The sequence below is a fragment of the Pieris rapae genome, chromosome 16 (genome assembly GCF_905147795.1).
Source record: "Pieris rapae chromosome 16, ilPieRapa1.1, whole genome shotgun sequence".
NCBI lineage: Eukaryota > Metazoa > Arthropoda > Insecta > Lepidoptera > Pieridae > Pieris > Pieris rapae.
Genome location: NC_059524.1, coordinates 3,791,269 through 3,807,102, shown reverse-complemented (window position 1 = coordinate 3,807,102; position 15,834 = coordinate 3,791,269). Strand labels below are relative to the sequence as shown.

Below are 15,834 nucleotides of genomic sequence, written 5' to 3'. Positions count from 1 at the left end.
CATGATATACTAGCCTATTATCAACATTATGTTCGAGGCCAACAAGGAATCTGCGCTTCAATTCGTCCCACTCGTTTTACGTCAGCTGTAGGGATAAGTCCATATGAATAATGAAATTTGATATATACACGTATAAAATAAGGTTGAAAGTCCCGGGAGCAAGGATGGATCGATGAATTTAACAGGAACAATACGACGCCATCTGGCGGAAAGTTTGCGAGTCCCTCAGTGCGCGGGGCTCGTTACCGCCGCTCGGACCTGTGAGTGTAAGAGTATTTTGGAGAATTTTAATATAAGGTACGTAATATAATTGGTTATTCTGTAATTATGGTGATATAATTGTAGTATTTATCAAAAGTTCAGAGTCTATTTTTATGTTTTACCACGACTGCGACACAGAACTATATTGTTATTAGTTGAGAGTCATTTAACGTACACAAAATATATTGGGATATATTTTGTGAGCATCTTCATTTTAACGAACTTTAATACGATTTTGTGCTTTATATAATCGTAACAACTTTTATAACACAGTAATTTATCCATCAATGACACGGTAATGTGCGCACTAATTATTATTATTTGTATTATCTGTCATCGTTTGCATTTGCACTGCAATAACCTCCGCATGCATCGTCAATTACAAAATCCCGAAGTGCGTTAAAATCTTAATTAATGTAGAAAAAAGAAACTCATTCTGTAATGAGCGTTATATTTTTATTTTCGGTAAAAACTTTGGGTTGTTCTGCATATTTTAAAGAGCGCAGTTTTTATATGTATAATCTATGGGCAAAGGTAAGCTTTGGTCGCTTTATTGCCTGCACAAAACCATCCTTCAAATATAACATACTTTGTATATTCAATTAAGTGTATAGGAGATGTTTAGGTTTGCATTTTATTCAGATTTTTCAGTCGGCGGGTGGCCAAATGTTTTATCACGACAATCCAGGTCCAGGGTCAATTAAGTGTAGGTATAGGAGATGTTTAAGTATGCATTTTATTCAGATTCTTCAGATGGTGGGTGGTCAAATATTTTATCACGAGAAACCAGGGACGCCAAATGGATTTCTTTAAAAATAATAGAGTACCAGCCCCCTCTTCAAGTACAAGGCTAACGTTAGTAACTCCCGAGTTTATACAAACACAAGGTTGTACCTATTTAGAAAACATCAAAGAAATGCTCATTAGAGGGGCTGAGTACAATTTCATCCCCGTTGGGTAAGCAGTAGGTAAACATGTCGCATGACCGCACCTCAGAGGTAATGAGGAGGCCAAGGACAAAAATATATGTCTAGAGCTTTTTATAAGAGGCTGCTGAGAGCTACGTTTTTATAGCAATGTAAATACATTAATAATAAACCGAGTACAGACTGTACAAGCAATGAAAAACAAGCAAATGGGATCTTTACCCAGTGCTGCATCATTCAAAAAAGTACTGTAAAGTAATAAAAAAGTTTTCTCTCCGCCCTTACGCATTAAATTGTGAAGCTCAATTACACCGTTCTTTAATTAATTATACCATTGTGACATAAGCTTTGCCCACGAAACTTTCTAAAAAAGTAGTGAATTTATAGTTGATTGATTCTAAACTTTTAGAAAATTAATCCCCGGTAACCAGACACAGTTGAGTAGGTACGGAAAAAACTTGTGAGTTAAATCTTTGCTATTGCATGATTGAAATTTGAATATCAAGGAATACTTTTAAGACATCTGGACTAATATAGTCTTTGACAATATTACATAATACGACAAATTCCATAGTCCAGTACGTATTAATGCCCTTATCGCAGTCTATAGAAGTAAATATTTATCATATACTCGTACAAAAATAAATTATGGATAATTCAATAGGAATATATTGGGAAAACACTTATTTATTTTTATATTCACATATATTTTTTATTAGGTATGCTTCATAAGTTATATACAAAATTTCATTAGAGTTTGTAGGGTTTTTACATTTTTAGACATTTCTGCATCTGTTTTTGTTGTATATAGTTAATATGTAATAATATCAGTCAACGATATTATATGAGAACATAAACTAGCGGTCAATCCTCTCATAAACATTCTCCTTTGTGGTGCAAAAATTTAAGCATAAATTGTCTTTTTCCATCTTTTTAGTAGTACGCCAATACGTATTGTAATAAACTTTTTTAGTCGACTCGACTTCTTTTAAGATTTTGATTCATGGATATAATACTCGTATGATATGCTAAACATATAGAGATAAATAAATATAAGTAGCCGTAGCTTAGTCGTAATAGATAACAAATACGTTCAATAACGAATTTAATACATCTGTGAGCAGTGTCATTAAAGTTCTTCATACATAAGAGATGGTTGTCTCTATATTCCTGTGTTGACAAAAATAATAGCTGAAAATTTCATATAATACTTTCTAATAGAAAGTTTATTTATCTAAATAGAGTCACGCATCGTAAAACCGTGTCGAACAGTTAATATTTTCATTTGATTGGTCTTCTCCAAATTGTAATTCAAGTGTACGCGTTTGACGTCACTTCAATTTATTAATTATTAATAGTTAACTGAACAGTCCATTGTTAGCAGGAACTCTAGTAACTATAGTAATATTAACCTATTGAAAGTACAAAGTCACCCTGTCCTCATTCTAAATGTGGAACATCCTCCTATAGAGTTTTGCTCTAATGCATTATAACACATAAAATACTAGCTGACCCGGCGAACTTCGTACCGCCTAACAACGAATATCGTATTACAGATTAGCTGAATTAAATATATGATTTTAATTACCTATTTGCGACGAAAATACATTTTTTCATTTAAATATTGTATATATTTATTTATTGGATATATTTTGTTGACTCAAAACCTTTATTTAAATAGGAAGGTACGTTATTAAATTTAAAATAGAGTTTACCGTATCAGCGGGATGAACACTGTTTGACAGTCACGAAACCTATGAATATTTTCTAATAAATCTAATGATAGGTATATGCAGTAGGTATGATAATAAAACTGAACTTTCACATGAAAGAGTATCTATATGTATATATTATTATAATCAAATGTTTCCAGGTAAATCTTTAATTTATGTAACAAACTCATTTGTGTAAGATTATATCAGAATTCGAATGGAAGGCCAATTTATACGTAACATTCTTGGAACAGACCTTTAAAATTCATGTTATACGTCGTTACCTACGAAAAGTTATTGCTAAGCGACTTTGGAAGCGAAATTGCCTATATAATAACGTACTTTATGGGAATTTATTGTAAGATAGATAGACTAATGTTATGTAAGTTGTAAGTAAGTTCTTGAAAATTCGTACACGTGTATTCTTGGTCGTCAATGAAAACTTTTCAAGGAAAGTTTTACATGTCAATTTTATCATTAAAAATAAATTGGTTGGTAAAATAAGTTGATGTTACCAGTTATAATTATTTGTTTAGAGCATAATTCAAATCAAAATTTCAATGAAATATGATAGGTACTAAGTGGTAAGTATACAGCCAAATCAAAGGAGTGTGTCACCAAGAAAGGATAATCAATTATTTTTTACAAGTGGATTGCTTGGAGGCGCGCGCCATACTTATTTGTGACAGCACTTGTTTTAGCGCATTCGCGATGATTGTGACGGGTTTTGGCGCCGTTTATGCGTCTGTTTACATTGACTTTAATTGGAAACTGTTAATGTAAAGAAAAATGCTTTCGAGAATTTATTTCGCAAACAACTATTAACACTACTACCAAGTCAGGGAATTACATATGATAATAAATATGGAAAATTAAAATATGACCATTTTTAGAATAATTAATACGTTAATAATATACCTATTGGTAGATAAACGTTTGTTTGTGATACGAACAATACAATCTGTGTAGTATGTTGTCGTCTACACAAAATATTCCAATGAAAAATATTCCAGTCTTACAGCGACTCTCGTAAGTGGAATGCTTAACATTTTCAAACAAAACTTTCCTCTAAATCATACTTAGTCGAACAATGTTCAGTTTACATAAGACACCGGATTTTATAATGACGTATGAATGAAGATACATAGTACTCAACTATTTCATAACATCCAGTGTGAAATTCAATGCTGTAATCGTAGGCCGTAACGGAAACTTCACTGCATTGAATTCTTCGCATATAACACCTTAGCGATGTTTTAGGGTAATTTTATTAATTGATAAATGGAAACAAATTGTGTTATATAGAGATTTAAGTGTGCCAGCTTTTTGTTTAAATTTTAACTGTTATTGTCCGTAGAAGATTATAATTTGATGTGCAATTTTTACACTTAATTATAATGAAACTTATCAATAGTTTTAAAGGTTGATGAGTAATAAATGATTACTTCTTTTTTATGGGTTTTATTTGCGCAAACTGGGCACAAGGTACTTCGGCAGTGTCGTGTAGACGGAGAAGTCACGAAGGAGATCGATCGGTGAAAATAAGAATTAAGTTAATTTTGAATATGCACCTAAAAAAATAGTTGAAATTCGATTGTTATTTTTAAGACAGCACAGACAACACAAATATTAGTAATAACATTATTAAATGCTATTTCCTACTTATGAATAATGTATATTATAGTATAATATAACACTGTAATTTATTTGCTTTCTATATACATATTTACATAAAAATCTATTACTGCTTTATTATGAGTTTTCGCAGGTCACGTCAAAAGTAGATTTAATGTCAATGGTAATTAATGTAGAAGTTTAAGTCACCAAGTACTAAATGTTTTACATAAAAAATGCAATTTTTATTTGATGGGCAGAATTTAATGTATTCACAAAAATTACATATACTTTTTTTGGTCAAATATCAAGATTTTACTGTCAAATTAAAATGACGTAGCAACATTATCAACATAACAAAAACATTAGCGCTGCTGTCACAGAACATATAAAGGAGGTCCTCCTTTATATGTTCTGTGGCTGCTGTGACCTGAAATCCCGCGACGTTTCTATTTCCGCACATCTACATTACTTATCATGAAAGAGCAGTGTTAGTAGGTTAGGCGTGCGAATCACCAAAGGCGGTCCATCGATTATTTGTTAAGATTTTACGCTAAAAAGAAATGTTTTAAGATACCCGGAATATCTTAAAGTAACATTTATAGTCGAGACTTTGTCGCTTGTATGCCAAAAATAAGATTGTATGATTATCTCTCTGTTTCTCTTTAAAGAAAATATTCATATTAATTAATAAGACCATGCCCAAAACTGTTTTCATAATTACTATAGTTTATAATTATAATACCCCCTGCTGTGACCGCCATACGTATTAGCATCTTGAGTACAGATCATAAGATATATTCACACATGCAGCGCATAAGGTTAGCGTAAACATATAATTAACAAAAAAAATTATCCCCTGCGGCCCCGATAAATCAGCCGGTCAATACTTAGTTAATTCAAAGCGTGTAAGAGGAATATTCAGAACAACAGAAAGATGACGCACCTTAGCGCCTGACAAGGCGATTGATTTCTTGGTTTTACTTTTACCAGCCAACATCGAAATCTCTGGGGACGTTGCTACCATTTCGGCTTGAAGTACCTTTCCATATAAACTCCAGTAGACACAATCAAACAAACAAAATATCTTTATTCATCTAGGTAAACAAGTAACTACATTTATGAACGTCAAAAAAAAATTAAATTATGTGTAAATTTACATTTACTACCAGTTCGCAAGTCAAGTATTTATGCGGACAAATAACTGTAACTTGATCAATTCAATTGTGATTTCCATTTACCTCCTCTATATCCATACAAAATATCCATCAAACAAATAAAATTAAAATTTTCTTTTGCTCGAACTGTGAAGGAAAACATTGTGAGGAAACCGACATGCCTTAGACCCAAAAAGTCGACGGCGTGTGTCAGGTACTGGAGGCTGATCGCCTACTTGCCTATTAGATTTAAAAATGATCATGAAACAGATTCAGAAATCTGAGGCCAAGACCTAAAGAGGTTGTAGATCCATTGATTTTTATTTATTTATAGAAATTTAACTGTCCGTTGTACTGGACCATAACGATACTCAAATAACGTAAGGTGTGAATTTTCACGAAAAACATTGCGTAAAAACCTGTAAATACTAGTTTCGTGGTAATAAAAATAAAAGCCAAATAGCTAAGGGCTGTATTGGGTAATAGCCAATTGTGTGTGGAGTGTGTAGCCTTCGTCAGTGGCAAGGACATAACAAGGTTAATCCTATTCTCTATTTATGCGTAAATAAATTTTCGTTTAGTTTAGCTTTTAAGGCTTGGTGAAAAAGTTCGTATAAGCTTACGAACGCGTAATATTTTTCTTAATCAAAACCAATTTGATTATTTTAAAGTAATAGCACCCGAAATCAAAAAACAAAGGTTTGTTTATTACAAACATATATATTATGTAATAGTTTATACTGAATAAGTATGTATTTATAATTCACAGTCTGATCGAATTATTTTACGTGTTTTCACTATGTGTGTTTTTGCTAAAAGACATGTAGTATATAAATGAATTAGTTTCATTTGTCTCGCTAAAACATAAGCATGGCTGACCCGATTTGGCTCATTATGATCTTGAAATAATTCAGGGATGTTCAGGGAAGATTTTAATGGGAAACATAAACAGTAAATAAAATACTTACCAAAAACAACAATTGATTTTCCAATAAAAACTGGTGTGTTGTTGTGAAATAAAAAAATGTGCCTTAGTTGGCATATATTTGTCGATGCCTATATTTGGCGATAGCTGTAGTATGAGAACTCTTTGGTCTATTAAAAAAATATATTAGGTTATGAATTATGACACAAATATATGAATGTGATACGAAGTTCTCCGGGTCATCTAATTTGTTATAATTTAATTGTAACAGAAATATTAATGTTCATAACATATATATATACACCAATTTTCATAATTCACGTATGCAGCACACTAGTTGTTCACGGCCAAAGTCACTAATTTCGTAACTCCACCAATAATTAATATTTTGCCTTTGTTTCAGGGCTAGTTGTTGTAATTATACAGATGGTTCATTCACACGAAAACTGCATGCGTAGGCCCGTGTGATGTTACGCACTTATATTACATCGAAAACGCCACCATTCTTGAGCCAAGATTCCATTTCGTTCGCACTCTCACTTTGCGAGTAGTCGTGCGTGCACGTGCGAGACTCGTTATGCAACAAACATAAACAAATGCAGTGAAAACGTCTTGGCATTACACGGCAAGTGTTAAATAACTAAGTTGGTGTAAGTGCTTGTGAAAATGACATCGCGGTCGAAGGAAAAGGTAGCGGCGGCGTTCAGGAAATTGTTCCGAAGCTCCGAGAAGAGGGATAATGATGGCGCTGGGCCGAGCGGTTCTCCTGCTAGAAGGGGCTTGTTCAGGCGACACAGGTGAAGTTATATTTTAAACAGTTCTTCTATTTCTGCATGCAGCATTAGAGCTGCCTCCAAAGGTCACGAAATTAATAATACAATACTTTTTATTCTAAATAACTGATAATCTAATAGCATACACCTAATTTAGATATCAATTCATAAAATACTAAAAGAAAAAGAAATAGAGAAACTTAGAAGCCATACTGGGAGTTGACATGTTTTTCCGGTTCAAGGAGATATTTATTATATAATAAAATATACGGTTAAATAAATGTACGCACATCAGTGTTAAAAGTTCTTTGTTTTACAAAAACGTCAAGCTAAAACTTGAATTTTCATTTCGACATACTGCAGAACAATAACTAATTGATTACTGCATTCACGAAAATTATCAAAACTCGCTTATTGTTAAACAAAGCTAAACAAAGGCGATCCTACATTAATCAAGACGTATAATTTTAGGGTTGTGAGTTTTAATATAAACTATGCGACTCACAGTGCACCGGAGAAAATCCCAGATCGGCCCAGTAGTATGGCCAATAAACCAAATAGAGTTAAGAGTTGTCAGCCCTCCGGAGGTTTTGTTAGTAAGCTCTGAATTATCTTAGCACTACATATAAAAATCTGAAGACAATACTAGCCATAGAATTGTAGAGCACCGATATTGGAGTGCTAGTGCCGTTCTTCTTCTTCTTCTTCAAGTGCCACTCCATAGTGCCGTTGCTTTCAGCCAAATGGGCCGGCACGACGGGGTAGTCAGTGACATTGTCTCACAGAAACCGGCGTGAAGTGATGTAATAGGTTCATCATAATGTACTCGCGTGTCGTGCCGTAAGTGGGACACCCGGAACCCATCCCCCAAGTATGAACAGAAGGTACCACACGTTTCTGCTGTGGAGAATCCGGAAAAAGGCCGGCAACGCTCTTACGAGCCCTATGGCATAGTGGGATCATGGGCGTCGGTATCAATTAACATCAGATGAGTCTCCTGACCGTTTGTTAAGTATATGTAATTAAAAAAATCCTACACAAACCTCAAAAGTTGCGTTGCGGATTCGTTAACTATTTAGTTCTCTTTGCCATAACTTTTTGACATTAATTAACATAACTTCCAAAAGCTTTCTTGAAATTAAGAGTGGAAACTTTATAGTTTATGCAGTTTTAAGTTCCCTTTATAATTTGTTCTTGACAATGTACGACAAGATACGTCATAAGTGCAGAAAGAACCAAAAGTCCTGTTTACATCATCTGAATACAATGTCTTTGTGACGTCGGGATAATTATTGAGGAAATCATAAGTCGCAAAGAGATTGTAGAATCTTAATGTTCTTTGTAAATATGCGCATTAATGTATCGTTTATAAGTTCCTTAAAACAAATATTGACGTCACAAATATTATATTAGGAATTCAAGCATCTATAGGTGTAACATTTGTTTTTATATATCTCGTAATAAGTAATTTTGTTTTTGTAGCTAGAAAACTTGCAGTTCAAATAATCTACAAAATCTGACTTCCCACGAGGTTATTTTAGTAATTTTAAGTAAAGTCAAATTAATTTTGACAGTACTTTTACTTTTCCCCCATCCCTTTTTTATCTCCCGTCCCATACAGAAGGGGAAAATTAAGTGTTATCGAAAGAAAGAAAGAAAGAAAAAACTGTATTATATATAATAACAGGATTTGTATTATATATAATAACATGATATAAATCCCTGTGTTGTGGGCAGCCAGTTTCTTCCTTTTGACATGTTTACTAAAACAATCGGTAGTAGTTAATGATTTCTACATAACACAAATTTATATCGCATATATTTTTGTATTTCAAGAGTGATAATATACACGTAAAAAACATGGAAGTATTAACGTGTTTACAGGCATGTTACGTCATAGGGACTGGTATGGCTACACCTAGCGTATAGAAGTTTTGGCGGATTCATGAAATTATTAATGTGTAATGTGATGCTTAAGTTAACAGAATTAAAATATAATTATATATTTATAATCAAAAGTAAATAATCTTATATGGTTTTTAACATTATGTTAAATAGTACGTACATAGTTGTTTTGAGAATCGAATCCAAGTCACACAAATCGATAGACAAATAGAAAAGTCTAACTTTTTCAAACCAAAGCTTATCTAGTACAAATAAACAATTATTATCTTTCGTAATACAAATATTTGTTTAGAAACTTAAGATCTATTTTAAATAATTGTATGCCGTTTTCATTAATTGACTTGGAATTCTAAGGTCATTTAAAGGTAACCGTTAAAGAACGTAAGAAATAAGAATTAATTATGTTCTTGACCTATTTTCGTGTCAAATAAATGTTTTCCCTTGTATTCACTTTGACTGTTCTTTCTTTTAAACTAACCAATGCAAGTCTGATATGTTGGGCTAGTGGCTTCAGCGAGCGACTCTCACCTTGAGGTTGTAGGTTCGATGCTGTGCACCAATGGACTTTCTTTTTATGTGCGCATTTAACAAACGTTCGAACGGTGAAGGACAATATCACAGGAAACCGCCTTAGACCCAAAACAGCGAGTCAAGTGTGTACTTACCTACTTGCCTATTAGATTGAGAAATGATCATGAAACAGGTACAGAGAAAATCTGAGGATCAGAACTAAGAAGGTTGTAGCGCCATTTTCTTTTTTATTGTTAAGATAACAATTGAGCTACATATCTATAGAGATATCTGAAAAAGAATAACTGATGCGCCATTCCGTTTAGTTGTTTTCGCCGTATCCCATTTGGGTGTGTTTTTCATCTAATTATAACTATTTCATATTTAGTTTAAAAATATCAAGTACCGTCAACACATTGAAGTTCAGCATTGAGCGCGTGTCCCCATTCTGAAGTGTCAACAATTTAGGTCGAGTGGTGACTTGAATCAGGGAATGCAATCATGTCATATAGCCAAGCAATCTTTCAATGAAACACATAAAATATCTAAATCACATGTTGTATAACGTCGTATTAAAGATCGATCAGATTTAGACGTTCTCGGGCTAACAAACTAGCTTCATAGTTTAGTCTCTAATAAAGAATACACTTATAGATTAGAAAATAATACAAGAAGTTCATCACTGCTAAACTGATATATTAATTAAAGTAAAGCCATCATAAATATTTACCTACGAACATTGAGATACATTTTTTACCTCAACATAGGACTTGTCCCATTGCATGCTACGTGCGATCCAAATTCCGGGTTCGGATTTTTAAAAGAATAATGTTTGGCAGTGTGTTAAATAATAAGCAAATAAAGCTGACGACACTACCCTTCCGGAGGATGTGAAGTCCCTGTACAACGCAATAATTTGGATGAATGGCGTTTTGTTGTTAGGGTTTTGATATATATGCTGTTTATAGATTTAAATCAAATCAAATCAAAAATCATTTATTGACAATTGATAGGTAACATAATGTACACTTATGAACGACAAAATATACTTTAAATGATTCTAATTTTACATTTACCGCCAGTTCTCAAATCAAGCGCGTATAACGGAAGAGAAGAACTTTAAATGAAATCTCCGAAATACAATTTGAGTATGTTTTTGGGATTTAAGCAATAAAAAAGTTTAATATGAAGACAGTTGTCAGAAATTGGATCGTTGTTCAAGGTTTTTAAAGCGTTACTAGTATTTTTATACTTTTTAATCAGAAAATACCATTTAAATATTTGTTTCTATTAAATTACACAGTAAACATCAGCCGTACAGAGCTGTGTGTAATGTTGAATACAAAATACGTACATCAGTCCGATTATCGATATATCAAGGTAAACGATACGTACGTGAATGTTAAGAAACAGCATTCCATCATGATGATTACAAGCAATAGTTTTTAAAAGGAAATACATTTTACTAAGGCAACGTAATGTTGTGATGGATAGAATTTTTCGCATTTTTCCATAAAATAAAAAGTTTTGGTACTGTGTGTAGAGAGAATATATATCACGGTTTAAAAATGTTATCTCTATAGGCCTAAACGAAAATTTGGGCAGCATATTCCTATTTGGTAAAGAAATAAATTTTGGTCGGCTTGTTATATAAAAATATGAAATTTTTTATAGAATTGATTTTATAATCCAATAATATAAAATAAATAGGCGATTAGAATTATTAAATTTATAGTATTCAGTAATTGTACTAAGTATCAAATCTTTAAACAATTCGCTCTACATATTATGAAACATTTCCATTCAATTAGCGATTGCTGTTTGTAAAACAGTTATGAAATAATAGCTGCTGGCCCTGACTTCGTTGGCTAATACGGCAAAGAGCCCTTGTACTTCTCCAGGGTCCATATATTCAAATTTGATGAACCCTGGAGTCTCGCATTTACTTACAGTTACATCAAAAATCTTGTTGCAATGAATATACGTATTTCAAACGAAGAAACTGCTAGCAAATTTTAAATGAAATAAAAGAGTTGTTTTAAAACCGGACGAGACAGCAGAACAATTAAAACTACTTATTTTTTATTCTTAGTAAGTATTTTCATAACCTGGCACCTGCCGTTGCAAACTTTGATGACAACGAAAATTTCCCATAGATGTATAGTACCTACTTTGATTATAGTAAGAGTAGATTTTTGACAAATGCATTGCTGATAATCTTTTACTGATGATCTTAGTTCCGTCTCATACATCGATACCATTTGAGATAATTTCATGGTAATCTCGGAGCTGGACCTACAAATTTTAACCTAACATAACTCTGAGAAGAAATCATAGCTGTAAGTACAGGCGTTGTTTTAACTTACCCAATTTTCCTATAATATTTTGTATTTGTAAATTACAGAGACGGAGTAACACCAGCCGAAACAACTGCAAGTTTACCAGCGAGTCCAACAGGCAATTCGCTCTCGAGAAAAAAGGCTGGAGCTGCGACTGATGTAAGAGAAAGGGCGGCCGCGGTGCGCACGCGCCGACTTATGAAGGAGCTTAAGGAAATTCAGCGATCACATGAAAACCGGTCCGATCCAGTGTTCACGGTAAATTATTTTTTTAAGGGCCTGTTTCACAATGTCCGGATAAGTTCCAAATAAGCTATTTATTACTTATTGGTAGGATAAACAGTATTTTTGCGTTTCACGACTGTCAGATAGCGCAATACGTCATGAAATGCAAAGTATCTTATTTCGAACTTTTATCTTTCGAATAATTTATGTGTTGCATAGCTATTTGGCACTTTATCCATACATTGTGAAACAGGCCCTAAGTTTATTGTGTATTCAATAAGCTTACATACATCGAAAACAAAAATACCTTATTATCAGAGTAACAGGGAAACTTTAAAATTGAAATTTGAAGAATTTTACACGATGTGTGTTTAAAACAAGTAACACGGTTTTACTAAACTTTAATGACGTCACCACGATTGAAAGAAATCATATGTATTTAGAGAGATCTATGGTTATAAAACTTTATTATCTAATTAATTAAATAAGTATTTAATTAAATTGTTAGTTCTAAGTTAAACCATAACAATTTAATGTTAGGTCATAAATGTTTGAATCAGAATTGTACATCGCAATCCCACTGCATTGCAGTATCCAAATAAGTATGTATTGATTTCTAGAGATTACATTTGTACCTCTAAATATTTCGTCGAGAACTTGTATCCTAAGGATTTACCATTGTATATTTTCTTAACACTTTCTCGTACAGCGATGACATACGAAAACATATCACCCCAAACAACGATGTAGCAGGCACAGAATGATGACGCTGTCCCCCGCCATATTAGCTCATACCGCGTTTGATATTACACTTACAAAGCAGCGTTAACGTTGTGTTCTAGTGGCTTCAGTTTGCGACTGTCATTCCTGATGTCATGGTTCGATCCCTGGCTGTGTATCAATAGACTTTTTATGAGAGCATTTAACACTCGGTAATGGAAAACATCGTAATGAAAGACGACGGCGTGTGTAAGGTACAGAAAGGCTGATTAGACAAAATAGATGCATAAAAAAAGAGGCTCGGACTTACAAGATTCTAGCGCCACTGGTTTTTTTGTATATTACAAAATTAATCTTGCAACTGCAAGATTAATTTTATATAAAAATATTTTAGGTATTGTTTGGTTTTGTTTTAAGGGTAGAAAATAAGGTTACAATGAATAATCGAGCGGTATAATAACTATATGTATTATAGTTGTTCAATTAAAATGAAACTGTACCAAAAAAATTTGCTCTTGACGTTAGATTTCTGTTCTTTTTTTCTTTGGACCACCAAACCTTTTTATCCACCAAAGAAAAAAAGAAAAAAAGCCTATGCACGTAACACGATATCAACCGTTAGCTTATGAGCGGCAATGTGCTGTAGTAGTAATTGGCCCTGTCTCATTATGCTGAGGAGCAGACTATTCCACAGGCCTAGTCATTTTGGCAGAGACAGCAGCACAGACTAACACTGCTTTACATAGTCATAATAATAAAATATTTATTTCAGCTATATAAATACTATTACGCACTTAGAATATACAACTCTTAACTCTATAGACAATAAACGTGTAGACAAACTGTTTTTAGGTTGAGCTGGTGAATGATAATCTATTCGAGTGGCACGTACGCCTGCACCAGATCGATCCCGAAAGCGAGTTGGCGGCGGATCTTCGGGAGTTGAACATTTCCAATATTCTCCTGCATCTCGTTTTCCCAGAGAATTTTCCATTCGCTCCGCCATTTATGAGAGTCATCGAGCCCCGAATAGAGAAGGGATTTGTAATGGAAGGTATTTTATTTCTTTTATTATTATTTCTAATTATAGTTAACATGACAAATTTATATTTTTACATATTGCTTTATTTAAAGGCTTAGCTGAAAGAAAAGTCGGTAGGTCTTGAATGCCAATCTCTATGTGGTAAATTCTTTATAGTTCTACTATTCTAAGATTCTAAATTCATATGCAAATAACTTTAAGAACTTTATTTTAAATCTATACTCTATGCGGAAAAAATATGTGAGGTCGCAGCGGGCTATTGTCAACACTATTATGTCATTATAGCTCGTACTTAATATCTTAATTTTTTAATATATTAAAAAATAAGCCTTATATTAATTCGTACGGTCATCGGTTCTCTTTATTATTTGTCTCCCTGTACAGCAGTCGTGGTCAACCTTTTAATTCAGTAAAACCTTCGTTACCATTAATTATTAATACCATCTTTAGTGTACATTTGATTTTATAAGGTGGAGCAATATGCATGGAACTATTAACGCCCCGTGGTTGGGCATCAGCGTACACGGTGGAGGCAATCGTGATGCAATTCGCTGCTTCAGTCGTAAAGGGACAAGGGCGGGTTGCGCGTGCGCCGCCTCGCTCTTCTAGAGAGTTCTCGAAGCGACGAGCAGAAGAGGCATTTCGATCACTTGTCAAGACACACGATAAATACGGCTGGGTTACGCCTTCATTGTCTGATGGTTGAAGGAGTATGGTAAGAGTTAAAAAAATATTTTTTAGTTAATCATAGTTTGTTTTGTCGCGTAACTTCATATACATATATAGGTTTTATATATGTTTTATTAATTAATTTTTAAATAATAAAGTACTTTTGTATGAGTCTTGGTTCTCAGCCATAGTAACACCCCTGGTGTATCTGGTGCAAGTTTTAATCATACCTTTACTTTCACACAAAAAAAATCATTTTATACATTTTCGTGTTTGATTTCAGGTAAAAACAATGAACAGAGAAGAAAGGATCTCTTGTAGATAATTAATTTTAGATCTTAATTTTTAGTGAACATTTTTAACTCTTATTAACAGTATGGTGAACATAAACATTCCTGTACTTATTTTTCATGTTTTTGCATGTGGTAAAATTCATTCCAATTATGTGTCAAGTCTAGAATTAATGTTTTATTAACCATTGCGGTGAACATGTGCCAAAATGTATTAAATGCTCAACGCTTAGGACAATGTGTGCTTCTTTTTAACCATCTAATTCTATTCTAATTCATTCAATACTTCAAATAAGCACAAAGTTCTATATTATTTGAAAATAATTATATAATATTTCCGTCCCAAAGTCATTTTAATTTTATATTGTATAACTATGTATTCAATTACTCACACTTAAGCTTTCAGAATTTAGTTTAAGAAAATTTTATTCCAAATGAAATTTAGTGCTCAAATTAGACATCTTATAATTAGAAATTGTGGCTTGTGGCAATATTTGATGTGTAGACATAAGTATTATAATATGTAAGATTGATGTTGTTTACTCTGTGAACCAAAGATTTATTTTTATGTAAAATTCAGTGCAAGTTAAATGTTATCGATGTAATAAAGTACTTGCTCAAATGTTCATAGTTTCATTACTAATGTAGAAAACTATACTTTTCAGCGAATTTCTAAATATAAGCAGCCTTGACTCTCCTCAGTCTCTTAATTTCATGGATATAATGTGACTTTGATCAGAATCACTTTATATGAATGAAAATGCTA

At 33.0% G+C, this 15,834-nt stretch overlaps 1 protein-coding gene across 2 annotated transcripts; it reads left to right on the top strand.

The window, feature by feature from the left end:
* The first annotated feature begins 115 nt into the window (after nucleotides 1–115).
* LOC110998089 (ubiquitin-conjugating enzyme E2Q-like protein 1) lies at nucleotides 116–15,690 on the top strand. Of its 2 annotated transcripts, XM_022266544.2 has the most exons (6): nucleotides 123–297; nucleotides 6,999–7,392; nucleotides 12,188–12,380; nucleotides 13,920–14,121; nucleotides 14,580–14,824; nucleotides 15,062–15,690. In XM_022266544.2, exons 2-5 carry the CDS (start codon nucleotides 7,262–7,264, stop codon nucleotides 14,813–14,815), a joined length of 762 nt encoding a protein of 253 aa, XP_022122236.1. In that variant the 5' UTR covers nucleotides 123–297; nucleotides 6,999–7,261; the 3' UTR covers nucleotides 14,816–14,824; nucleotides 15,062–15,690. The 2 variants fall into 2 exon arrangements, with proteins under 2 accessions (XP_022122237.1, XP_022122236.1); XM_022266545.2 differs by lacking the exon at nucleotides 15,062–15,690 and having other exon boundaries at nucleotides 116–297; nucleotides 14,580–14,828.
* Nucleotides 15,691–15,834: the final 144 nt, after the last annotated feature.